Source organism: Scatophagus argus, chromosome 6 (genome assembly GCF_020382885.2).
Source record: "Scatophagus argus isolate fScaArg1 chromosome 6, fScaArg1.pri, whole genome shotgun sequence".
Classification (NCBI taxonomy): domain Eukaryota; kingdom Metazoa; phylum Chordata; class Actinopteri; family Scatophagidae; genus Scatophagus; species Scatophagus argus.
The window spans coordinates 26,021,512-26,048,651 of record NC_058498.1 but is presented as its reverse complement, the minus strand read 5'-3'; the positions used below and the strand labels follow the sequence as shown (position 1 = coordinate 26,048,651).

The following is a 27,140-nucleotide window of genomic DNA, read 5'->3' as shown; positions in this document are numbered from 1 at the left end:
GAGGTGATGAAAGACTCAAGCTCACGTCAAACCTCTGGGGTGAAAGGACAGTGTCCTCTTACTAAAAGTATGAAACACTTCCATGTGATCACGGGTTACCCTCTGGACATTTTACATCTGTCTTGGAAGGAATTGTACCTGCTGAGGTGTCTCTGTGTCTGACAGACCTGATTGCCAAGAAGTATTTTACTTTAGATATGCTAAATGAGGCCATCAGATCCTTTAACCACTTTAAACCACTGTGAATTATGAAAATGATAATATTTATGAAGACCACACAGACAAATTGCTGTTAACCTGAATATCCTCTTTTTGTCTTGTTTCTCGCACTATAGAATCTTATTGAGGGAGACCAGCAAGCCCAGCATTGCCACAACTAAACCCCTCAAGAGTGGGTATCATCCTAGAGGGCAGCCTTGTAATGCAAGCACTCACCAACCTACCTCAGGCAATGTGCCTCTTGTTTGACTTTACCTACGCACTCTACCTGCAGTACCCGAAGTTCTTAAAGAGACACATTTGCCTTTATTCAGCAGGTAATGCTAAACTTAGGTTGAAGTGAGCTACCTCCCAAGGTTCAAAAGCTGAAGAATGACCTTGCAGTGTAAGACACATTTATGCTCATGACACAGTTCTCCATGTCTGTGTCTGGATTGTTGCACAAATACATTGCACTGACTGGAGAAAATGTTCTTGTAGCTGCTCATTTTGTACGTGACTCTTCTTGTAGATGTGTCTAGTGTTGCTTGTTTTACTGAAATTATTCCTCAGAGGACACATTTTATAAAGTTGCAAGGTTTTTTTTTTTTACCAACTCTGGTTCCTTGCTGCATGGTTGTTCTTAATCTACTGTTCTTAATGCCTGCTTTGTTGTGTGGCACACAAAGCATACAGATTTTCCTTTTGCACTCACAGTATGCTGCTCTATGGTCAAAACAACATGTTTTTTTTCATACTTGAAAATTGTTCACAGAGTATACAATTAAAAAACTGTGTTGTGATTGTATTTGGAAGGAAATCATTTCATAATTCAATACACATGTTCTGCTTGTAGCAGCACAGTGGTGCAGTGGTTAGCACTGTCACCTCATAGCAACAGGGTTCCAGGTTTGAATCCCAGTCTGGGCCCTTCTATGTGCAGTTTGCATGTTCTCCCTGTGCCTGTGTAGTGAAGAACTTGACTGGCCCACACAGAGTCCTGACCTCAACCCCATCAAACACGTTTGGGATGAACTGGAATGGAGATTGTGAGCCAGACCTTTTCATCCAACATCAGTGCCTGACGTCACTATTTGCTCTACTGCGTGGATGGGCAAAAATTGAAGGCATTTGAAAATCTTGTGTCGTCCTTGAGGAGCTTAGTTGGGATGGGGTCTAAGAGACATGTAGTTGGATTAGAAGAGACGTAGTTGGATTACTTATAGTTATAGTATTTCTGTTATTTTTGCTGTCGCTATGCATCTCTGTCTGTGCTGCGTCCCTTATTTTTCCTCACCACAGTTACAAAGTGCTCGCTCATGGGGAAATATTGGGTTTTTCTGTATTAAAGACTAAAGACAACTTTTGTGTTGTGTGCTTGATTTGTGATTTGGCTTTTTTCCTTAATTAACTGGAATTATCCTGTAAACATTTTCAGGGTTTAAAGTCAGGATTAATGCCTTCAACTTTAGACCAGCTTTGTACTTATAAAAACCTTTCAGAGAAACACCCACCATGCCAGCACATGCTTACACAAGCTTTAACCGTTTTTCTATTTTTGTACCAATCATGATACAACGCATTAACACAAACCTTGCTGAGGCACAAATCTTGCCTATCCTCATAATTACAGGGTACAGCGAGTGAGTCAGTCTATCACTCTTTGCACCTGTTAACACTAGAATGGTATTAGTTCCAACCATTTAGTGTGCTGCAGACAGTCAAATATGTAAATCTGTCAAGATGAACATCATGATTTGTTGTCAGTCCAAAAATATGATTTTGTAGAAGGTGTGTATGAAGTTGCTGGTTTAGAATCTGAATAACCAGTTGAAATATTAAAAAGACAGCTAAATAGCTCATAATCCTGCAGTGGTTAGCACTGTCGCCTCATAGCAAGACTTCCATGTGGAGTTTGCATGTTCTCCCTGTGCCTGCGTGGGTTTTCTCCGGGTTCTCCGGCTTCCTCCCACAATACCAAAAACATGCACATTAGGTTAATTGGCTACTCTACATTGTCCCTAGGTGTGAGTGTGAGAGTGTGTGGTTGTTTGTCTTTGTGTGTTGGCCCTGTGATTGACTGGCGACCAGTCCAGGGTGTACCCCGCCTCTCGCCCGTAGTCAGCTGGGATAGGCTCCAGCTCCCCCGTGACCCTGACTGACAAGCGGTGTAGAAAATGGATCAGTTGCAGGCTATTAATGGAGTAATTTGGACATCCTGATAATACCCTTTTGATTTTCTGGCTGCAAAGGCCTCAAGACAATACACAATACAATAAAGCAGGCATGTGGATTCATACGGTTTATGTACAGTTGATCTCAGAATGTAGACATTAAGTCACATGATCACTGTATTTGAGCTATGGACATTTTGAATTTAATTTTTTCATCTGTAACCGAGTCCCAAAAGTTATTCTGGCAGTCTTTGTATATAGGGAGTAAGGCTTGGTCTTCTCTACAGGCCTTGCTTGCAGCAAGACCCATCAGTGTAAACAATAACATGGAGCTAGGTGAGCACATGTGAGAGCATCTGTGGCTCACACACAGGAACATCCAGCCTGCCTGCCAGGACTCACTTTCACATGGAAATCATACACCGCTTCGTCATGGTGTGACAACAGGCCAAAACACACACACTCAGTTTCTCAAGCACAAACATGCATACATTTCCATGTAAAATCTAATACTTTCAGCATATTAAGTACAGCTTTCATTGCAGACTCAAAGAGCTCAAACAACAGAGAGCACAGGACCATTCTTTACTGCTTGATGTCTCAATTAAAAGATCAGATTGACCAGTGTGTGTGACCCTGCCCCCATGGACGTGAAGGTGGATGAGTCATTGGAGACATGACAAAACAAGACAAGACAACTTTATTTGTATAGCCCATTTTAACAAGCAGTTTGTCTCAAAGGGCTTAACATAACATCAGCAACATCCTCTGCCCTTCGACCCTCACATCGACTAAGGAAAAACTCCCAGAAAAACCTTTAACAGGAAAAAATGGAAGAAATCTCAGGGTGAGCAACAGAGGAGGGATCCCTCACCCAGGACGGGCAGACGTGCAATGGATGTTGTACAGGCAGGAAAGCAGTTAACAACATGAGATATGGGATGAATGTTCAGTCAGGGGAGAGCTGACGGAGGCAGCTGGTGGGCAGGCTGGGCCTTGAACAGGGAAAGCAGGAGCAGCAGTGAGGTGTAGGGGAAAAAGAGAGGAAAAAGACAAACATTTAGCTCAGAGCAGAGTGCCAGAACTGGAAATAGGCTGCTTTTCATCTGGTGAACTATTGCTTAAGCATGTAGAAGCATGCTGTTAATATCAAAGTGATGGACCACTGTCTGTGGCAGTGACTTCTCGATAACAGGAAGAGTGAAAACTGTGAAACACAGACCAGGACGTTTACTGAGAGGCAGCATGACAGACGTCAATGCTGACAAGGAAGAAAAGACAAAATGGGAAACACTCATCTGCATTTATGCTGTGATGTATATAAATCCTGAAGATGAGGTTTTGCATTATTCGTTTTAAATTGATAATATGACATCAAGATCTGTAATGAGACAATTTGCTCTGTTGATTGAACTGAGGAATATAAATTGAAGGTTGTAAAGTGTAATCCTAGTTATTATGTGGTCTCTCTTTTGTACAAACTGCAACATTTCAGGCAACATTACTAAAGGGATGTGGTTGAAAGGGTTTGTCCAAGACAGAAAAGCTCTGCAGTAGGTGATTAAAACCCCCCAGAACATCACTGGTATCTAGAGAGCATCAGTTATATTGGTGAGGTGAGGGGACTGTACAAAGCCCAAATGATGACAAATGACAACACCAGCCCCAGCCACAGCCTGTTCAACCTGCTGCGATCCAGCAAAATATACAGAAGTATTTGCTGCTGTATCACCAGCAGTTTCTTTACTCGGGCAATGAGACTCCTCACTTATTCTACACACTTAACATCTGAAAAGTTTATTTTGTGACATGATTATTTATTCATTAGTTTATATAGGTTTTGTTGGTTATGTGTAGCACAGGGAACTGAATTTGAGTTTCATTGTACCATCCTGGTGCAGTACAATGACAATTAAGGTAATCAAATTAATATGGAAGCATAAATATTGAACAGTCTCACATTTTTGGTCATGATATCCACAGTGGTAGAAATGCTTCATTGTAGGCTGGACTCAAATCTCTGTATTCCGGGAATGGAGTAAAAGGTTAGTATGACAAATAAAATGGCTGCAATTATCAGAATAAAATCCAGGTTAAGAAATACCACAATTTTCCGTTTTTCCATATCAATCCTTTGTAAACCTCAAAATCAAGTCTGCAGTGTGTGTACTGTAAATATGTTTTGGCATGTTGAAATATTTAAAATGAGTTAAATATTTGAAGTCCATCAAATCAAATGAAAACGTCTTTATATTCTGTATATTATTCTACTGACAGTCTTCTACCAAAGTTTTCTTTCATTTTCTGGTACAGGATGTATTATGTCGAGCACAGACACTGAAAGCAGAGAAAGGCCTAGCCTCTGTATACAGTAGGACATATGCCCTTATGGACCTATTTCCGTACAAGATGCCCCTAAGAACAGTGCTAGGCTGTGTCCATTTTATTTATTGCATTCTAAATTTTTTACACATCCAGTAAAATAGAAAGAACAGTAGACCAAACATCACTAGGTCCACAATGCAAAAAGCCACAGAATATTATCATCATCCATTCCATCATTCATCCCTGATTACGATTCTGTGTACGGGGGCAGCCCTGGCCTAGAGGTTGGAGAAGCGGCTTGTGATCGGAAAGTCCCTGGTTTGATTCCCACACCAGACGGGCAGAAAAAATTTGAGTGTGGTGCAGTGATAATGTCCCCACATGTGTTGAATGTGTGTGTGTTTCAATCAATGAGGGGTTAAATGCAGAAAAGTAATTTCCCCCGCTTGAGGTTAATAAAGTAACACAAATTTCCCAAAGTGTTGCAGGGTTCTGAGAACATAAGCACAGATCTCCACAGGAGCATCCGCCCACTGATGACTGAAATGTTTCACTGTAATGCTGCTTGTTACAGTAAGGCAGTCTGAATGTGTCACTAGGTCAAAAAGTGATGTGTGGATCATCCCCTGCAGCACCATCAAGACAATGACACACCGAAGCTTCAGGTGTTAATCATATAACTGGCTGTGGGTATAACTTCTGTCTCTGTTACTGGTAATATTAATCAGTGAGCACTTTAAGGATTCAGTTTACATATAGAAAATCATGGCATACATGAGGAATTTGGGTTCTACATATCATCACCTGAATTTGAAAGTGAAAACCACAAGACAAGGTCTCACACTCTCACAGTGACTCGAGTCAAACTTTAAATTTACTAAAAGTAGGACTGTACCATTGCTGAAAGGCTAAACCAATGTAAATCAGCGTTAAAAGGTAACTCTTTTAAGTGTGATGTGGCTATAAATATTTTGCATTAGCCCTGTTGATTTTATTACTTTGGATGTAGTGGAGGGTACATACACCCACTTATTTCACCATAGTAGTGACTCACATTTTTTGAGTTACCATTAATTAACAATGGATAGTTTAGCCAGCAGATATTTATATCATTTTAGCTTTTATTTTACCACTACAAACCCTCTATGTTTTTTTCTAATTACTGTTAATATCTTAGGCTAATTTATTGCCCCACTCCCTCCCTTGCCCCACACAATCGCAGACCAATAGTGGGATTAGCATAGCCTAACTTCTAACTTTTTAGGCTACAATATTTTGTAAATACAAATTTATTTATATATTTTATGTAAGCATGAAATTGACCTTCTTCTAATAATTATTTCCTGTCTCAATCTATCCATCAGAGGAAACCAAGGTAGACCAACAGGACTGCTTTGGCCTTATAGACTAAAAAGAAGTCTGCACTGCACACAGTGAGGTTATCGATGTCTTATCTGACTAAATTATGGACTATATTAACTTCTGCATGGATAATATTATCACCACAAAAACATGGCCAACATATCCAGAGAGAGCTGAAGAGGAAGATTAAAGAGACAATAGATGCATACCAGGAGAAGGCTGAGTCAATTTTAGCAGAAGAACTCAAAGGAGATGGGCTGAGGAAACGACTGGCCTCATGGGAAAAGTTAGCTAGGCTAGCCTACATTTACCCTTTAGCAGTAATATGAACATGAAGAATTCACAACATAACATAAATAAAATGCTTTGTGTTGAGAAGACTTTTCTGATTCGCTGACTGACATTCTTGGACAGGACAGACATGCAATCGGTGTTGTACAGTCAAGCAGTTAACAACATGAGATATGGGATAGATGGGAAATGTTCATTCAGGGGAGAGCTGATGGAGGCAGTTGATGAGCAGGGACGACAGGCAAGGTAGAAGCACAGGGAAGGAGGTGACGCAGATGGAGGCTGGTGCTGGTGGATGGAGCTCTGAAGAAATCTGTGAAGACACAGAGAGAGTGCGAGACACCAAGGCCAGACTACACAGTATAACAGATAAAGACAGACCAGCAAATGTGTAGAAGGAGAGGAGAGGAGAGAGGAGGCACAGTAGCTGAAAGCTCTACCTCCCAGTCTGTTTTTAAAGATACTGGGAACCGCTAGCAGACCTGCATTCTGGGAGCGAAGTGTTCTACTGGGGCAATAAGGAACAATGAGGTCCTTGAGGTAGGCTTTGTTATTGAGAGCCTTTTAAGTCAATAGAAGGATTTTGAAGTCTATCCTACAGGAAGCCAATGGAGTGAGGCTAAAACAGGTGAGATATGCGCTCTCTTATTAACTCCTGTCAGTACCCTCGCTGCAGCATTCTGGACCAACTGGTGACTCTTCAGAGAGTTTTTAGAACATCCTGACAAAAGAGAATTACAGTAGTCCAGCCTAGAAGTGATGAATTAATGGACCAACTTCTCAGCATCACTCTGAGAAAGGATGTTCCTTATTTTAATTATGCTACGAAGGTGAAATAAGGCAGTCCTAGTGATATGTTTTATATGGGAATTGAAGGACAGGTCCTGGTCGAAAATAACTCCAAGGTTTCTCGCCGCTGTAATAGAGTTAAAGGTGATGCCATTCAGGGTGGCAGCCCGGCTAGAAAGAGTCTCTTGAGATGTTTAGGTCCAAATACAATAACTTCAATACATAGTGAGGAAGGTGTGGTGGAGTCTTATAAGTCGATTGGTGTGCACAATAACCCTTTAAAAATTCATTATCTGGAAACAAATATGCTGTTGGCTGCAACAGAATTGAATAATTGACACATGCTGCACATCTTCAAGGGCTCTGTAACACATTCATTCTTACAACTACATTGGAATGTCACCAAATCACCACTGACTGCCAGGCGTCCAAAAATAACTGGGCAACTCATCCTTTAATTAGTATTTCAAATCTGTGATATCTGAGAGGGTCAAGAATTGTAAAAAAAAAAACACAAAACACAGTCTGTTCTTTTTGAAAGTCTGTCACCTGGCTGTGCAGATGTGATTATTAATGAGGGAAGAGCTACAACACAGGTAACTGGGAGCACAGATTGCGATTAGAAATAGCACATGCACATTCCAGATTACACTGGAACTCGTAGGTGTGTTGTGGAAAAAAGCAAAAACGAAAATGTCAAAACAGAAGCCATCCACACAGATGCTGTGTGAGTCTACAGCTGCAAGTATTCAACATTGTGTCATCTTCAGGTAATACAAAACACTGGACCAAGAAGCTCCATCAATAAGCAAATAATTAAACCCTACCGTCACTTATGTCAGTTTGTACACTGCAAATTATTTATAGTATTTACACTGAAACACAACACTTAACAAATCAACATAAACTGTAAATCAGTGGGGTGGAATACTTAGAAATCCTGTGATTATTGGAATATAACAAATATAATAAATAACTATTCTACAAATTAGGCTTGGACATATGATACAATATCTGTAATTATTTTTACACAAACACGGGACTCTCTCCTCGTGCGACAGTCACAACAATCAAAACAAAAAAATGAAAAAATATAAAAGGTGTAATATCGTATCAGTCTTGTTACGCGGGGAATTTCTAGAAACAATTCGCATTTCTATCTAACGATATTTTAGCCAAGCTCTTCCAAATGGTTGTTTTTATTTTCTTTTTTTAAATTTGCAGCTAAATACAGCTGGACAGCAGGGGTGTTTGATCTGCTCAAACAATAAACTACCTTTTCACAAATCAGACAACGGCTCCTGTTGACGAAGCTGCCACTTGGACAGACGCGCAGAACTGCAGTAACACTACACTGTAATACCGGAACGTGTAGTATTGTTAAAGTCACTTGTTTAGTTGCTGCAGCTGGCATGATTTGCGTGATTTTATGTCGAGCTAGATCACAAACAAATAAATCAGTGAGGCGTTTTAGAACACAATCATTTTGAACGCGGCATTATTTGCGTGCGTAAATGCAACCCAAATGCGTAATGCGCGTGGCTCCGGCGGCATCTCTCTCTCTCCGTCTCAAGTCTGTGCGCCCTTTTAGTATCGGTTTCGTTCCTCTTTATAAACAACGTGTTAATTGCTTATTATGTGTTATCAAGTATTTCACTGGTGCTGGTCTGGGGGCGGTCTCTCTCTCTCTCTCTCCCTTGCCCAGTCAGTTGTTAGCCAGGCTTGACTGAGGGCGGGCTCTTCCCTGAGAAGGTTAAGTAGCTGCTCCGCTGCGGGCAGGGACTGCAGTTCGCAACAGTCCTCTTCTGTGTCTCTAGCTGAGACTTTCAGAGCCTTAAGCCTGTTTTAGGAGGAGGGGTGGGCGGTTGATACGCTGCGTCCCCATCCTGGACGCGCTTCCTGATTTATGTTGCGAAGCAAACTTTCTAAGAGCAGCTCCTTCAGACGCATAGCTGCACATGACAGAGGAGCAGACGCTCATCGGACGGCGGCACCAACAGCGCGATCTGAAGCCTTCTCTGGACTCCACTGATTTACTTTACGACAGAAAAGGGGTTTTTTTCCCACAATATTTAAGGGAGTCATTTTGTAGCTTTGGAAATGGCCTTGAGTGGGACCATTTTACCATCAATCTCTACGTTTGCCAACCAAAAGGAGAAATGTTGGGAAGATGTAAGTTGTGCTGTTTATAGTCTGTTTTGAGCGCAGATGGTGAGATGTTTTGACTCAGTCACACGACTTATTTCACGGTTATCGGACACGGCATTTACAGATGACTGGAATGCTTTGTTCTTTCTTTCTTTAATTTTGCAAGGTTTCCTGGCACTGTAATCGTTGTGTGTTCTTATGCGACAACTCTAAATGCACTTTAGGATATGTTTCCAGCTGTTTTATCTCAAGTGTTGTGAAAACATCTTCGATTGTGAAATTTGACGCAAACTTCTGCTCTCTCATTCTCGCTCCAGAGGTGGAAGGGCGACATAAGCAGCGCTGCGCCAAACATGGACAGCAGCTGCCTGTGCAGAAAAGACGAAGAGGACCTGGATAAGTTCTTGGATCTTGAATTTATTCTTTCTAATAGCTCCGTGTCTGGCTCTGAGTGTTATCGGCTCCACGAGTCCGGGTCGCCTGCGTGTCACCACGACCAGCAGCAGCCTTCTGAAATGCCTCAACAGCCAGTCGGTTACACCTCTGTTCCAGACATGAACAGCCCACCGCCACAATATAGCAGTCTCATGGCGGAGCTCCTTCGGTCCGACGTGGATAGCAGCTTCCTCCCCGGGAACAGCCCCGGCATCCAGGGAAGATTCCTGATCAGCTCGACGCCTTTCCAGAACGCACAGGAATTATTCCCCGAACTTCCGAGCATCAAAGTGGAGCCAGCCTCTATTGATACATACGGACCTGTCATGGGTCTGGTGCCTCAGAGCTGCACCAAAACCAAGCACGAGGGGAACGTCTCCTGTATGATGTCATACGAGCAGCAGCCTCGGCTCGCAAACTCCCCGCAAGCTGCAGTGGGCAGCATGACGCCGCCGCTCAGCCCCGACGACCTGAGGAGCTCCGAGTGCCACCAGCCCCAGATATGTAACTCCACCTCGCTTACGTTCCCGCAAAGTTTCCACCCCCACCATCGCTGTACGCCCGGGAGGTTCTCTCACCTGCACACCGGGATGCAGCTCCCTTTCCCTGGGGCGCACCACCATCACCAGTTCTCCGGCATGTTCGGGGAGGAAGCGTCCATGGGCATGCCGCAGCAGCCGACTGCCGGTCAGCGGGTGTTGCTCACCCCACCGTCCTCCCCGCTCGAACTGATGGATCCCAAGCCCAAGAGGGGTCGCCGGTCCTGGCCAAGGAAACGAACGGCGACCCACACCTGCACTTTCACGGGCTGCGAGAAAACTTACACCAAGAGCTCCCATCTGAAGGCGCATCTCAGGACTCACACAGGTAAGAGCCACACGTTGAACGTCATTAACACTTTATTTATTCGCCCCACCTTGAAACCATGACGTCACTCACGGCGCTGTTTTCGTGTTTTTAGGAGAGAAACCATACCACTGCAGTTGGGAGGGTTGCGGATGGAAGTTCGCTCGTTCCGACGAGCTCACGCGTCACTTCCGGAAGCACACAGGACACCGGCCATTCCAGTGTCACCTATGTGAACGGGCCTTCTCTAGGTCGGACCACCTCGCCCTGCACATGAAGAGGCACATGTGAGGAAAGTCTTAAAGGACAAAGATGAACTGTCAAGGACTTATGCATTGCACCAACCCTATAAAAGAACTATAATAACCCTGTGACGCAAGTTCCTATGGGAATATTAGCTAGAGTGGTCCCATGACAGCATTAAATTGCCACACAGTATGATGAGGCCACTATTGACTACACTGTAATACGTAGAGGCAGGCTATACTGTTAGGATATTAAAGTGTTTTGTTTTTCACTGGGACAAAGGGAGCATCCAGAAGAGATGCCTTCAAATTAAGTCTAAAATAAATTAAATCTATTTAAGTATTACTTTTGGAAGAAACAACAAACCACAAAGCAAATGCATACATATGACAGAAACAGATGAATTCTATATTCTAACTAAAGTTTTTTTTGTTGTTGTTGTTTTTCTATGTAGCTGGTACTACTTTGTGGGATTTTGTCTGTTTGTATGTTTGTTTGTTTTTTTTTAAGAATGTTGTTTATGTAGGCAACAAATTAAATGAACAGTTCACTCAACATGTCAGGCACATTCCACTGAAGGAACTGGAAGTAAACAGTCTTTTTCTAGAACAGTGATTTTTTTTGTTTGTTTGTTTGTTTGTTTGTGAGTTTCACCATTAGTGCCTTCTATAAAATATTATTACACATCTTACAAGTGCCATAATTTCCACTGGCTAAAAGACAATCAAAGCATTATGTTCTGTGCTATTTTGTAAGTGTAAACAGAACGTGAAATAAGCTTTGAGACAATGTTTTGTTCTAAAACTGCCATTTATTGTGTCTCTCTTTATGGTTTGAATATAATGAGTATGTGAGTCTGTCTATTGTCTACCAGCATTTGAAGTCAGGGTCTTACAATTCTCACAGAAATGCAAGCCATCTCAATACCAACTGATTGACAAAGGGCTACACAGTCTTTGTTTGTGCCTTGAAGAAATGTACTGCCTTGTAAATAGAATATTTTAAATATAATGTAAATAGTTTATTTTAAGGTACATATTAAACTAAATGAACAACATGACTTCTGAGTCCTGAGTGTGAATGTCAAAGATTTGGATAGAGGGTTAACAATTGGTATGACATAAATACATATACACCCTTAAGTTCATCATTTAGATTCGGCCTATGACCCCCCTAAGCAGATCCCAAGCTTAGGGTTTGTTATTCCTGAATCTATTTGTTCGGAGGTTTGGTGCCAGATGAGCCATCCTTAGAAGCTGGTTCTATCCGAGCCAAAGCCCTGAGTGTCCTGCTTACAGATATAAATATATATATATCTATGTATATACATATATATATGGAGGCTGCATTACGTTGTAGTGAGGGGGGAGGGATGGAGGGCATATGTTTCACATTAGCACATTGTATGGTCAGTAACCTATTTCACATATAATTTTTTTATTCCAAAGAAAAGACAAAGTACATACTGATTCCTGTGAGCCAGTAGATCCTTCGCCCTCCTAGAAAACCGGAGTTGAAATGACAAAGATAGATCAGAGCTCAGGGTTGAAATACTATTGTGTTCCATCAGAAGTCAGCCATAGAGAGCCACACTATGGAAATTATTTGTATGAAATTGACTGTTGCATCAATGAGCACAAGAGCACTGCAGAATTGATCAATGGAAAATAAAAAAAAACAATTTGATCACGTGAGTGACTCAGCACTGTCTGTGAAAATGACTCTGAACTTTCACTATGTCACGCTGTACTTTGTAAAAGAGGGTGTCAACAAACAGTCAGAGGGAGAAAGAAGGAAGGCCCCAACATGCCTCAGATGAAGTGTTTGTTTGCATTGTCTATCAGCACCTGAAACCCCCTCTTCCAAAGGTGTCTGATGTAGCTTCCCAAAACAAATGGACAGGAATGGTCATTTCACATGGTTATTGCTCAGGTACGTGCAGGAGTTGTGAAAAACTGAGTGCAATGCCTTCCAGGAGAGACTGGGAGTCTCATTTGTACAGCTTCTTCTTCTTCTTTTGCCTCACCTCCAAGTGTGGCCATTCCAGTAGAAACACTTCAGCCCTTAGACATGAGCTAATGAGACATTGTATGGCCAGTTCCTTTGAAGCATTCTGAGGTCTTACATGGCTAAAGGTAAACTGCTGTGGTACTGCATCATGTACTGTCTGGCATGGCTATAGCCCTGCAGCCTGTGTTCAGGGTTTGACTGATATTATTAACTTAACCTGTCAATAAAAATACTATAAGGGATTATTTTGGTTAACTTAATTTGGGTATTTTGTTGTTCTGGTCATCATTCCTATTGATTATAACAATTGTGAAATGATACAGGAAATGCAACATGTTCAGGCAAGTTGGAAATAAGACTTTAGGTTCGTTAAATTTATTTGTAAGAAAAAATGAAGAACAGTAAAAATGATTAACCAAGCATCTATCACATCTGTCTGTCATGACTAACAAAATTGATGGTCAAAAATAGGAAAATAAGAAGTATAATCAACATGAAGTATCCTGTAAATAATTAGCTTGCAGGTATACCAGGTAGTTTGTGTTGATTAACAATAACTGAGAGCTGCTCATGAGACACTTTGTTTCACACTTGCGCTGGTGCAGCAGTCAGAAGGTCTTTGTCTATTTTTGGCTGTGAAAGACCACACATATCAGTGTCATCTTCAGAGTGCCCCTGTGCCAGCCCTGAGAAAACCCCGCCTCTATCTGTAGTATATTCACTCAAGTGAAAAAAAAAAAAAAAAGAAAATTTCATTTCACTTTTTCAGTTGGGTACAGGAGAGTGGATGCACCTTCAGAGCGTGGAAGCTGTGACCTGAGGGGGATCAGATAGTTTACATACTGGTTTCTGCATTGTTCAGAAAAGTAGCCGTGTGTGTGTGGGGACATGTATTCCTGTAGTTATGGGGACAAAAATCTATGTAAAGTAACAATGTAAATCATTAAACATTAGAGTGAAAACTTGCTTTAAGGTTGGGTTGAGGTTAGGGTTAGGTGAAGGGGATGTTGATTTTTATTTTTTCACCAGGGTCTGGTTTTGTAGTGCTTGGGTTGAGGTTAGGGTTCGGTTAAGGTACGGGTTACAATTAGCCAAGTAACGTTTATTGTTATGGTTAGGTGATGGTGAAGCCTCCAGGAAATGAATGTAAGTTTATGTAATGTCCCCAGAAGTGACGGAAACACAACTCTGTGTGTGTGTGTGTGTGTGTGTGTGTGTGTGTGTGTGCGCATGCGCGTGCATGTGTGTGTGCATGTGTAAAAACTTTGTATGACAGCCCCTTAGGACTCCTGTGCACTCTGGTGGAATGACTTCCTGTTTTCTGTCCATGTTTTGCTTTAAATTCTGGTGGAGATCTTAAAGTTTCTGAAGTTACCAAACGTGCTGGACTAAAACAATGCACAAGACAACATTTTTGTTTCCAGCTTTTAATCAACCAATGCGATTAACTATGAAAACTATACAATGCTATCTTAGCACTGATATTTTCTTTTTTCAATTTTTGTTTTGTTTTTTTTACTGAATAGTCATTTCATCTAAATTACTAAAACATAACCACTGTTATGGACAACAAACAGAATATTTGAGCTTGACAAAACTGCACATGGGACATCTCCACACTGAAGCCATCTTTATTACACCACAGTGTGCACAGATGAAGCTCTCTGCAGTTAAAAGAAACAATCTACAGTCCATCTACTGTAGTGTCTGTAAGTGTCTGTTGTTACTTTGCGTTTGCAAGAGAACATTCATACTTTTCAATCATAATTTGGTTCTCTGATCACAAATGAACCACACACACTTAAAGTGAGGGGTGCAACACCTCTCAGCACAGCAGCTCCTCTGCCTCCAATCTATACTATATCTATATCCACTCTAAATCCCTCCTAGTCAGTGATCTAATTATTGATCATCAGTCTGATATATTCTGCCTCACTGAGACTTGGTTACGGGATGAAGAATATGTTAGTTTAAATGAATCAACTCCATCTGGTTATATTAACTATCATGTTCCTCGAGGCACAGGCCGAGGAGGAGGAGTGGCAGCAATCTACCACTCCAGTCTTCAGATTAACCCCAAACCTAAATCCATCTATAGCTCATTTGAGAGTCTCACTCTCAGCCTGTCTCACCAAAACTGGAAGTCAGAAAAGCCAGTTTTATTAGTTGTTGTGTATCGCCCACCTGCTGCTGCTTACTCAGAGTTCCTGTCTGAGTTTTCTGACTTCTTATTTAGTTTAGTGCTCAGCACAGATAAAGTCATTATAGCAGGTGACTTCAACATTCATATGGATGTTGACTCTGACAGTCTTAAGACAGCCTTTAGTTCACTCTTAGATTCAATAGGTTTCCTTCAGAGAGTGAATGAACCAACACACTGCCACAATCACACACTCGATCTGGTTCTCACCTATGGCCTAGAAACTAAGAACCTGTCAGTTGCCCCTCAAAACCCTCTCCTTTCAGACCATTCGCTTGTAGTTTTTGAACTAACTCTAGAAGACTTTACAGCACACAACAAAAAGGTCTATTACACCAGATGCCTCTCTGAAGATAGTGTAGACAGATTTAGGGATGCAATCCCATCACAGCTCCCCTCAGCTCCATGTACCAGTACAACAGACCGTACTGATTTAAACGTTACTCCTGCAGTAATTGATTCCTTTGTCAACAACACTGCAGCCACGTTGCACACAGTTTTAGATATGGTTGCCCCACTGAGAAAGAAGGTTAGAAATCATAGGAGGCTAGCTCCTTGGTATAATTCAAATTTACGAAAACTTAAACAAACATCAAGACGGATGGAGAGGAAGTGGTACTCCACCAAATCAGCTGAATCCCAGAGAGCCTGGAAAGATAGTCTATTGACATACAAAAAGGCCCTTCGTGAAGCCAGAACTGCCTATTATTCAACATTAATAGAGAAAAACAAGAACAACCCACGTTTTCTCTTTAACACTGTAGCCAGGCTGACCAAGAGTCACAGCTCTGTTGAACCTTGTATTCCTGCAGCTCTTAGCAGTGAAGACTTCATGAGTTTCTTCACCAATAAAATCAATAACATTAGAGAAAAAATCAATAAAGATCTTCCCAGAATAGCCAATATAGTGTCATCTCCAGTAATCTCTTTTAATCCTACTCCATCCCTGGACAGGTCCCTGGACAGGTTCCTGCCCATAGACCTCCCCGAGCTGACCTCCAGCATTAACAAATCTAACCCAACTACATGTCTCTTAGACCCCATCCCAACTAAGCTCCTCAAGGACGTCTTTCCCTTGATTAGCGTTTCCCTCTTAGATCAGATAAACTTATCCTTAACAACAGGTTATGTACCACAGGCGTTTAAAACCGCTGTTATTAGACCTTTACTTAAAAAACCTTCACTTGACCCAGACATCTTAGCAAACTATAGGCCGATATCCAACCTCCCGTTCCTATCTAAAATACTCGAAAGAGTGGTTGCAAATCAGTTGATTGATCACCTACACAGGTACAGTCTCTTTGAGATGTTTCAGTCTGGTTTTAGAGCCCATCACAGCACAGAAACAGCACTGGTTAAAGTCACAAATGACCTCCTCATGGCATCAGACCGGGGGCTTGTCTCCATACTTGTTTTGCTAGATCTCAGTGCTGCTTTCGACACTGTAGATCACAGCATTTTATTACACAGATTAGAACATGAGACTAGGATCACAGGGACTGCGCTATGCTGGTTCAAATCATATTTAACAGATAGATTTCACTTTGCTCAAGTTAATAATGTTTCCTCTTCATATATAAGGGTTAGCCTCGGTGTTCCACAAGGTTCAGTGCTTGGGCCGATCCTGTTCACCTTATACATGCTCCCTCTAGGAAATATTATTCAGAAACATGACATAAACTTTCATTGTTATGCTGATGACACTCAGCTGTACTTATCCTTAAAGCCTGAAGAAACAGAGCCGTTAGCCAGACTCCAGGCATGTCTTAAGGACATAAAGGACTGGATGACCTCCAATTTTTTATTATTAAACTCAGACAAAACTGAGATCATTATTCTAGGCCCCAAACACCTTAGAAATAGAATAGCTGATAATATTCTCTCTCTGGACGGCATTACTTTGGCCTCCAGTACGACTGCAAGGAACCTCGGCGTTATCTTTGATCAAGACGTGTCATTTATTCATCACATTAAACAGACCTCTAAGACCGCCTTCTTTCACCTCCGTAATATCGCTAAGATTAGGAGCGTCCTCTCTCAGAGTGATGCTGAAAAACTTGTTCATGCTTTTGTTACTTCTAGGCTGGACTACTGCAACTCACTATTGTCAGGATGTCCAAATTATTCTATTAATAACCTGCAGCTGATCCAAAATGCAGCAGCTAGAGTTTTAACAGGAATCAGTAAAAGGGATCATATCTCCCCCATCTTAGCTTCTCTTCACTGGCTTCCGGTAAAATTCAGAATAGACTTTAAAATTCTCCTACTTACATATAAGGCCCTAAATGGACTAGCCCCATCATACCTGCAGGATCTAATAGTCCCATATACTCCCAATAGATCACTCAGATCACAGAGTGCAGGTTTACTTACAGTTCCCAGAATTTATAAAAGTAGAACGGGAGGACGAGCCTTTAGCTATCAGGCACCCCTGCTGTGGAACCAGTTGCCAATCTGGGTTCGACAGGCAGACACCACCTCCACTTTTAAGACTAAACTTAAAACCTTTCTGTTTAGTAAAGCATATAGTTAGCACCAAATAAAGTGTGTAGGGCTGGTAGGCATAGTTTCACCCACCTCATGATATATAGCCACAGGTAGAATAGGTCTGACTAACTGTTAATCTTTAAATCTCTATCATAGCTAAGCTGCTATAGGCCTATGCTGCCGGGGGACACAAACATGATCCACCAAGCAGTTTCCCCTCCTCCTTCTCCTCTTCTATCCTCTCCCCTCGTCAGATTAACATGCAGTTCATTATTTTATGTCACTAACTGTGTGTCCAGTGCTCCTCGTAGTCTTGTGTCTCTCCCTCCCTCCCTCTCTCTCTCTCTCTCTCTCTCTGTATCTTTCTGCAGGTATCTCTCCATCCAGATCTTCAAGTTGAACTGTAGCCGGCTCTATGACCAACCCAATGTGTATTGTTGACATCTGCCTGTCATTCCTCTATGTACCGACTATGGGCGGGGTGGTTCTCCCTACGGGCCGAAATCGAACTGATATGATAGTGATTCTCAACATCACATAAAAAAAGAATACATGAATGTTACAGCAGTTCATTATAATTTTCATTACTATAATTTTCTTATAACTTGTGAAATGTTAAAATCATATTGAGGTGGTAGCAAAAGTGAAACTAAACAGTTGAGATTTTGTTTTGCTTATCTTTTTAGTAATGTCATTTCTCATGTTGTTAATTGATTTCCTGCCTGTACAACATCCATTGCACGTCTGCCCGTCCTGGGTGAGGGATCCCTCCTCTGTTGCTCACCCTGAGGTTTCTTCCATTTTTTCCTGTTAAAGGTTTTTCTGGGAGTTTTTCCTTAGTCGATGTGAGGGTCGAAGGGCAGAGGATGTTGCTGATGTTATGTTAAGCCCTTTGAGACAAACTGCTTGTAAAAATGGGCTATACAAATAAAGTTGACTTGACTTGACTTGACTATAAAACAGTGAGATAAATGCAAACGTGTCATTCCCACAGTGAAGGACTCTTCCTTATTCAAATGACTTATTCATCGATATTGCAACCTACCTCTCTATCCAAGACTAATATTTTTAGTTAACAAGGGGCTGTAAGCATGCTCACAAGGCCTTGTGCAACAGTCAGATGTCCCCTCCAGAGTGTTGAACAGCATATTCTTGTCCAATTCCAACTTTACACACTCATAAAACCAGATGTGTGTGAAGAAAACTGATACCAGAGAGGTGTAGATTAGAGAGTTTCTCCTGAGTCCCACCAGTGGGGTCAAAAGGCCACAAACATTTAGGTCCTCCAAAATTTGCATTTGAAACCAACACTGTGGAACTTTCGAAAGGCTTTTAAAGGCTTAAGCTGACCTTTAGGTTTATTGCATTGGCATGGTATCTTGCCTATTTTATGAAGTTTAGGCTAAAACAGAATTTACTGATAGATCATGTCTGCTGATTCTTTACCAGAAAATTAAATTAAATGTGACAGTTTTCTGGTGAAATTCAGTGAAGTGGTTGACTTTATCAGCTTTTTGGAAACATAAGATATGACAAGCCTTATTCAAACATCAGTGTTAACTGGAAAAATGATCTTTTATGCTTGCCACCGTCCAAAGAAAAGTGGGAATTCTATTTATGGGAAGAGGTTGCCATCTACTGGGAAAGGAGCACCACTGTGAATGCCATGAAACAACTCATGGAATCTTGTCCCTGAACATCTTTTCACACCTCTACTGATACAGCAGTTGCTTAGTTAGGGAGATGGTTCGGTTGGGTTTGGACCTTTCCTGCAGTTTCTATATCATCTATTCATTTCACTCTCATTGAAGAAGTTAGCAGGAGGGCTGGGAGGGCATGAAATGAGGGAACACAACTTTCCCTCAGAGAGAGAGGAAGGATGGAAGATGATGGATGTATGTGTGCACGTTTATCTTGGTTATTTTGTTTGTATTGTTTCTTCCATTACAGTGGTGCAGTGGTTAGCAGTGTTGCCTCATAGCAAGAGGGTTCCAGGTTCGAATCCCGGTCTGGGCCCTTCTGTGTGGAGTTTGCATGTTCTCCCTGTGCCTGCGTGGGTTTTCTCCGGGTACTCCGGCTTCCTTCCACAATACCAAAAACATGCACATTAGGTTAACTGGCTACTCTACATTGCCCCTAGGTGTGAGTGTGAGAGTGTGTGGTTGTTTGTCTTTGTGTGTTGGCCCTGCGATTGACTGGTGACCAGTCCAGGGTGAACTCCGCCTCTCGCCCGTAGTCAGCTGGGATAGGCTCCAGCTCCCCCGCGACCCTGACGGATAAGCGGTATAGAAAATGGATGGATGGATGGATGTTTCTTCCATTAAATTGATTCTTTTTTTTATTTGAATCGCTTAATTTGCCACACCACATCCCATCACGCTATTCTGTGTAGTTTGTTTATTTTGAGTTGGATTATAAAATGGACTAATTATTTTTGGGTATATTATTGATTGGTGGTATTTATTTCTTCCTCCATTGCAGGTCCACAATGAATTGGAGTTTTAGCCCATTCTTCCACACAAAACCACTTCAGTTCTGAGCTGTTGGTGGGTTTCCTCACATGAACTGTTTGTTTCAGGTCCTTCCACATTTCAATTCGATTAAGGTTCAGACTTTGACTTGGCGATTCCAAAACATTAATTTTGTTCTGTTTAACCGTTCTTTCGTAGAACAACTTGTGTATTTGGAGTTGTTATCTTGGCGCATGACTCATTCACCTCACAGATGTCTCACGGACGGGATGAGGTTCTGATGCTGGAATGCAGTGTGTTTTTTGTCTCCAAACATTACACAACATCTCATTTAAACTAAACAACTCAATTTTGGACTCTGTATTTAGGATTCATGAACATCAACGTTAGCCAGTGTGAAAGAGCCCTATAGTTGCATGGCCATTACCCTGGGCTCATTTGTGACCTCTCAGAATATCACACATGTAGCTTTTGTAGTGATCTTTGTTGGTCGACCACTCCCGCAGAGGGTAACAGTGGTACTGAATCTCCTCCATCTGTGCAAAATCTGTCTGACTGTGGATTTGTGGAGTTCAAACTCCTCAGAGATGGTTTTGTAACTTTATCAAGCCTGATGTGCAACAACAACTCTTTTTCTGAGGTCCTAAGAAAGCTTGTTTGTCCATGCCATCATGCACTTCCACAAATGTGATGTGAAGATCAGACTTTGACTGCTTGTTTTTTTATTTTAATAAAACAGGGCACTGAATGATACCTGAGTTTCATCCCATTGACTGGACACACCTCTGAACAGATGGACTCTAATTTCGCCTTCAAATTAACTGCTAATCCCAGAAGGCCACATACTTTTGCAACTCACAGATATGTAATATTGAATCGTTTTCCTGAACAAATAAAATCACAAGTGTACTATTTCTGTCTCATTTGTTTGACTGGGTTCTCTTTGTTTATTTTCAAGACTTGTGTGAAAATCCAATGATAGTTTGAGTCATTTTTTTGCAGAAATATAGAAAATTTTAAGGAGGTCACAAACTTTTAAGTGGCACTATACCTTTAGTATATTTCTTTGGAGATTGTTTTTTTCATTTTGTTGGTTTTCTTTTCTCCCTAATATGTGTTTACCTTTGGTCTCCCTAGACAATTCAATTCAATTCAATTCAATTCAATTCAATTCAATTCAATTCAATTCAATTCAATTCAATTCAGTTCAATTCAATTCAATTCAATTCAATTTTATTTAAAGTGCCAGTTCATAACACAGTTATCTCAAGACACTTTACAGGTGTGTAAACAACAACCAAAAAGAACAGAATCAGAGAAAAACAGGTCCCAGGGCACAGGTCACAGGTCCAGCAGCACTATCAGTGCAGTAGGCAGGGCCATAGAGGGCTCAGGATCCAGCAGCGGTACCAGGCCTCAGGAGGGCGGGATAGGAGATTCTGGATCCAGCAACATGCTCCAGAAGTGCTGAGAAAAGATGGAGCACAAGAGCTCTGGGGGAGAGGGCGAATTAGTGCTGTACCAGTGATGGGACATGATGAGTGAGTCCCCCTGATCTGAAAGCTCGGTGTCTAAGGATGTCCCCCAGCAATCTAAATCTATATGAGCATAACTAGGGGATGGTCTAACTATAGGCTTTATCAAAAAGGAGGGTTTTGAGTCTACTCTTAAACATAAAGACGGTGTCTGCCATCCGAACTGAGGCTGGTAATGGGTTCCACAGAAGAGGAGCTTGATAACTGAAGGCCTTGGCTCAATATTTACATTTGGAGATTCGTGGTAGTACCAGTAAGTTTGAATCTAAAGAACGCACCACCCTAGAGGGCTCATATGGTTCAATGAGATCAGTGATATTTGATGGTGCCAGACCATGCACTGCTTTGTAGGTTAGGAGGAGGATCTTAAATTCTACTCTAAATTTTACTGGAAGCCAATGTAGAGAGGCCAGCACAGGTGAAATGTGGTCACGCCTCTTAGTTTTAGTCAGGACACGAGCTGCAGAGTTCTGAATGAGCTGAGTCCTGAGGGACTTTTTCGGGCATCCTGACAAAAGAGAGTTACAGTAATCCAGCCTAGAGGTAACAAAAGCATGAATGAGCTTCTCAGCAGCATCTAAGGAAAGGACATGTCTGATTTTTGCAATGTTACGAAGGGGGAAGTATGCAGTCCTCGAGATTTGCTTTATGTGAGTGTTGAAAGACAAGTCCTCATTCAAGGTCATCCTCAGACAGCCAGGTTTCAGTTAGACAAAACAGATCAATATTTTTATCTGAAATGAGCTCATTAATTTTGAGGACAGGGACCGGATATTCAATAGTCCACATTTAATTCTCCTATCCGGTACAATAATGGCAGAGCGGTTAATTTTAATAAGATTATCTTTAATAGCTCCTCTACTGCGTACATTAGTTTTAGGTCTAAATAAACGAGGGACAGACACAGTCTCTATGGGGTTTTGGGCAGGTGACTGCTCTAAGAGAAGCGCAGAGAAGTGTGTAGGACTGCAGCTCTGCCTCCTGGTCTCAACTCTGAACACTGAGGGTCAGCAGTGGTGGAGTGTTGTCTTGTGTGCCGTGTTCACCTGTGCACCCCTAGTTGACTTGGTAACATTGCGTGTGCGTGTGGAACACTTGCTTCGGGGTGACTCTACCTTGTCTGTCCTCAGTGGCCTGGTGAGTATCCCAGTAAGTCTCAGCTTCAGTAGTTCCTTATCTTTTTTGTATGGTTGTACAGTGTGCCTGACTTTATTATTATCATTTTTTGCATATTTGTCAATGTTAATGTCAGTTAATTAATGGAAATGCATCTCCTGCTCCCTAGTATAAAAAAACCTCAATGCTTTTTTGTGTTACCGTTGATACTGGATGTTTTTTTTCTTGGCTAAAAATTCCCAGGGTGGCATTGGATTTTCTTAAGCATCAATTAATTCCATCCAGGGTAGCTATATCATTAGATAAGTTTCAGGTCATACAGGTTTTTATATACATTTAAGACATATATGAAGTTTACTGGGGTGGTGCAGTGGTTAGCACTGTTGCCTCAGCAAGAGGGTTCCAGGCTCAAATCCCAGTTCGGGCCCTTCTGTGCCTGCATGGGCTATGGGTTACCATGGCCGAGCAGCTGCATCCAAGACATACATCATCAAGTGCAATGCAAAGTGTCGGATGCAGTGGTGTAAAGCATGCAACCACTGGACTCGAAAGCAGTGGAGACGCGTTCTCTGGAATGATGAATCACGCTTCTCCATCTGGCAATGTGATGGATGAGTCTGGGTTTGGCAGTTGCCAGGAGAACGCTTTGGTGGATTGGGATTATGGTGTGAGGTCGTTTTTCAGGAGCTGGGCTTGGCCCCTTAGTTCCAGTGAAAGGAACACTGAATGTTTCAGCATACCAAGAGATTTTGAACAATTCCAGGCTCCCAACTTTGTGGGAACAGTTTGGGGATGACTCCTTCCTGTTCCAACATGACTGCACACCAGAGCACAAAGCAAGGTCCATAATGACATACATGAGTAAGTTTGGTGTGGAAGAACTTGACTGCCTGGCACAGAGTCCTGACCTCAACCCCATAGAACAACTTTGGGATGAATTAGAGCGAAGACTGCAAGCCAGGCCTTCTCATCCAACATCAGTGTCTGACCTCACAAATGCGCTTCTGGAAGAATGGTCAAAAATTCTGATACACACACTCCCAAACCTTGAGGAAAGCCTTCTCAGAAGAGTTGAAGCTGTTATTGCTGCAAAGGGTGGGCCGATGTCATATTAAACCCTATGGATTAAGAATGGGATGTCACTTAAGTTCATATGCGTGTAAAGGCAGATGAGCAAATACTTTTGGCAATACAGTGTATGTAAGGTGAGTAATACTGGTCCAACCTTTTGACTTCCAACTTCTTGACTAACTGTGGCGTGTACTGAACATTCATCATTAACATGTACAAAGTGAGATTAATCAGATAAATAGATCAGAATGCAGATCTAAGTCTAAAGTCCCTCATCTGACACAATTAGGTTATTTCTGACATAGACCAGTGCCATTTCTGTGCTATGAAGAACCTTAAAACCAGACTGGAAATCTTCAAATAAACTTACTATGTAGAAAGTCACGTAGCTGATTGGCTACTCCTTTCTCAAGGATCTTTGAGAGAGAGGGATGGTTAGTTATAGAGCTGTAGTAAGCTAAGGCCTCTAGATCAAGAGTTGGCTTTTTAAGGAGAGACTTCAGCTACTTTAAAGGATTAAGGTACATAGCCTGTTATAAGAGACCAATTGATTATATACAGCACAGGTGTGCCAATTAAGGGAAGGGGCCACTGAGGTTAGCGGATGAAGGTCAAGGGGGAAAAATGCAGTCCATAGCAATATGTGGTCCTACAGCTGTTTGTTATTCCAAGAAATGATTATCAAAACTATTTTTAAAAAAAAGACACAAGTTGTACCTGTCTGATAGTGCTGTGGCTAAATTTAAAGAAACAGTTCTATTGTCATTAACTTCAGTATCATGTCCCCATACGAGTAAACAATACAATAATCCCTCTCAAATCGACAGTGTGGACAATGCTGCAAGTTTACTAAGGACGACTTTAGACTCTGTTGCTCCGCTAAAAAAAGAAACTCATAAAGCAAAAGAAACTTGCACCCTGGTATAATACAGAGGTTCGCAAGTTAAAGCAAAATGTGCAAAAACTTGAGAGGAAATGGCATTCCTCCAAACTTATTGAATCTCGCTCAATCTGGCAAGACAGTCTTAGATTATATAGGAAGGCCCTACGGACTGCCAGAGCAGCCTATTACTCAAAATTAATTGAGGATAACAAGCATAATCCCAGGTTTCTCTTCAGCACTGTAGCCAGGCTGACAGAGAGTCATAGTGCTATCGAGCCTTGTATCCCTGTGACCCTTAGCAGCACTGACTTTATAACCTTTTTTAACTACAAGATCTTAAACATTAGAGACAAAATTCAGCACCTACTGACCTCAGCTGATACTGATGTAACATCAAACACTAGTGTCTTAGAACCAACAGTAGAAACAGATAATCATCTTGACTGCTTTTCACCTATTGATCCTCATCAGCTATACTCACTCGTATATTCATTCAAGCCAACAACATGCCTCTTAGACCCCATCCCTACTAACCTTCTCAAAGAAGCTTTACCCTTACTTAGCCCCTGTCTATTAGACATGATCAATCTGTCCCTGATAACAGGCTATGTACCCCAGTCCTTTAAAATAGCTGTAGTCAAACCTCTCCTTAAAAAACACACACTTGATCCAGAGGTTTTACTATAACTATAGACCAATATCTAACCTTCCATTTCTTTCCAAGATCCTTGAAAGAACAGTCGCCAATCAGTTATGTGACTTTCTTCAAAATAGTAACTTATTTGAAAATTTTCAATCTGGCTTTAGAGCTCATCATAGCACAGAAACAGCATTGGTCAAACTACACTCTCATTACTACATATACACTCTATATTACTGCACAGATTGGAACACCTAATTGGCATCAAAGGAACTGCATTAAGCTGGTTTCAGTCTTATTTATCAGATCAATTTCAATTTGTTGATGTTAATGATACATCGTGCACACTCAAAAGTTAGTCATGGAGTTCCCCAAGGTTCTGTCCTTGGGCCAATATTTTTCAGCCTGTATATGCTCCCCATTGGTGATATTATTAGGAAACACTCCATACATTTTCATTGTTATGCGGATGACACACAATTGTACTTATCAATGAAACCAGATGAAACAAATCAGCTAGTCAAGCTTCAGGCATGTCTTAAAGACATAAAAACCTGGATGACCAGCAACTTCCTACTTCTCAATTCAGACAAAACCGAAGTTATTGTTCTGGGCCCCAAACACCTTAGAAACAAATTATGCAGTGATATTGCATTGATAGATGGCTTAGCCGTGGCCTCAAGCTCCATTGTAAGAAATTTAGGAGTTATCTTTGACCAGGACATGTCCTTTAACTCGCACATAGCAAATATTTCAAAGACTGCATTCTTTCACCTCCGCAATATCGCAAAGATTAGGCACATCCTGAGTCAGAAAGATGCAGAAAAATTAGTCCATGCATTCATTACCTCTACACTGGATTACTGTAACTCCCTTCTATCAGGCTGCCCCAATAAATCCATAAAGACTCTCCAGCTAATCCAGAACGCTGCAGCACGACTACTGACAAGAACCAGCACGAGAGATCATATTTCTCCTGTTCTGGCTTCTCTACATTAGCTACCTGTAAAATTCAGGATAGATTTTAAAATTCTCCTCCTCACATATAAAGCCCTGAACGGTCAGGCACCATCCTATCTTAAAGAGTTAATAGTATCCTATTATCCCACCAGAACTTTGCGTTCCCAAAATGCAGGGCTACTTGTGGTTCCTGGAGTCCTCAAAAGTAGATTAGGAACCAGAGCCTTTAGTTATCAAGCTCCTCTACTATGGAACCATCTTCTGGTTTCGGTCCGGGAGGCAGACATCCTCTCTATATTTAAGAGTAGACTAAAAACTTTCCTCTTTGATAAAGCTTACAGTTCGGGCTGGCCTAGGCCGGCCCCTAGTTATGCTGCTATAGGCTTAGACTACCGGGGGCCCTCTCATGATGCACTGAGCTCTTTCTTCTCCTCCCTCTCCTTCTGCACACATTCATGTCCCATTAATGCATATTACTAACTCAACTTCTTCCCTGGAGTCCCTGTGCTTTCTTGTCCCACAGATTCCTAGCGATCATGACTGGACCTCCTGCTGCGGTCCTGCTGTCGTCCTGCTCAAAACCTACTGCAATTACTACTGTTTAGTCATAATCTGATTTAAATCTGTTAAGACTCAGTACAGCTACTACCATTATTGTTACTACTATTGTTATCAAAATCACCATAATACCTTCTGTATACTTCATTGTCATTATCATTATCTACATTTCCGATACTTCTGGTATTATTACTGCTGCTATGCATCTCTGCTTGTGTGCTTCTTCTCTCACACCCCACCCCCTCCCCCTCTCTCCCTTGCTCTTTCTCTCTCTCTCTTGCTGTCCTGCTCTCTCTCTCTCTCTCTCTCAACCCAACCGGTCAAGGCAGATGGCCGCCCATCTTGAGTCGGGGTCTGCTCCGAGGTTCCTGCCTTCTAAAAGGCAGTTTTTCCTC

The 27,140-nt window shown here is 41.7% G+C and overlaps 1 protein-coding gene across 1 annotated transcript; it reads left to right on the top strand.

Moving 5' to 3' along the window:
• Positions 1 to 8,894: 8,894 nt before the first annotated feature.
• On the top strand, positions 8,895 to 11,874 carry LOC124061036 (Krueppel-like factor 2). The gene is made up of 3 exons (XM_046392539.1): positions 8,895 to 9,311; positions 9,605 to 10,589; positions 10,684 to 11,874. Exons 1-3 carry the CDS (start codon positions 9,240 to 9,242, stop codon positions 10,857 to 10,859), a joined length of 1,233 nt encoding a protein of 410 aa, XP_046248495.1. The 5' UTR covers positions 8,895 to 9,239; the 3' UTR covers positions 10,860 to 11,874.
• Positions 11,875 to 27,140: the final 15,266 nt, after the last annotated feature.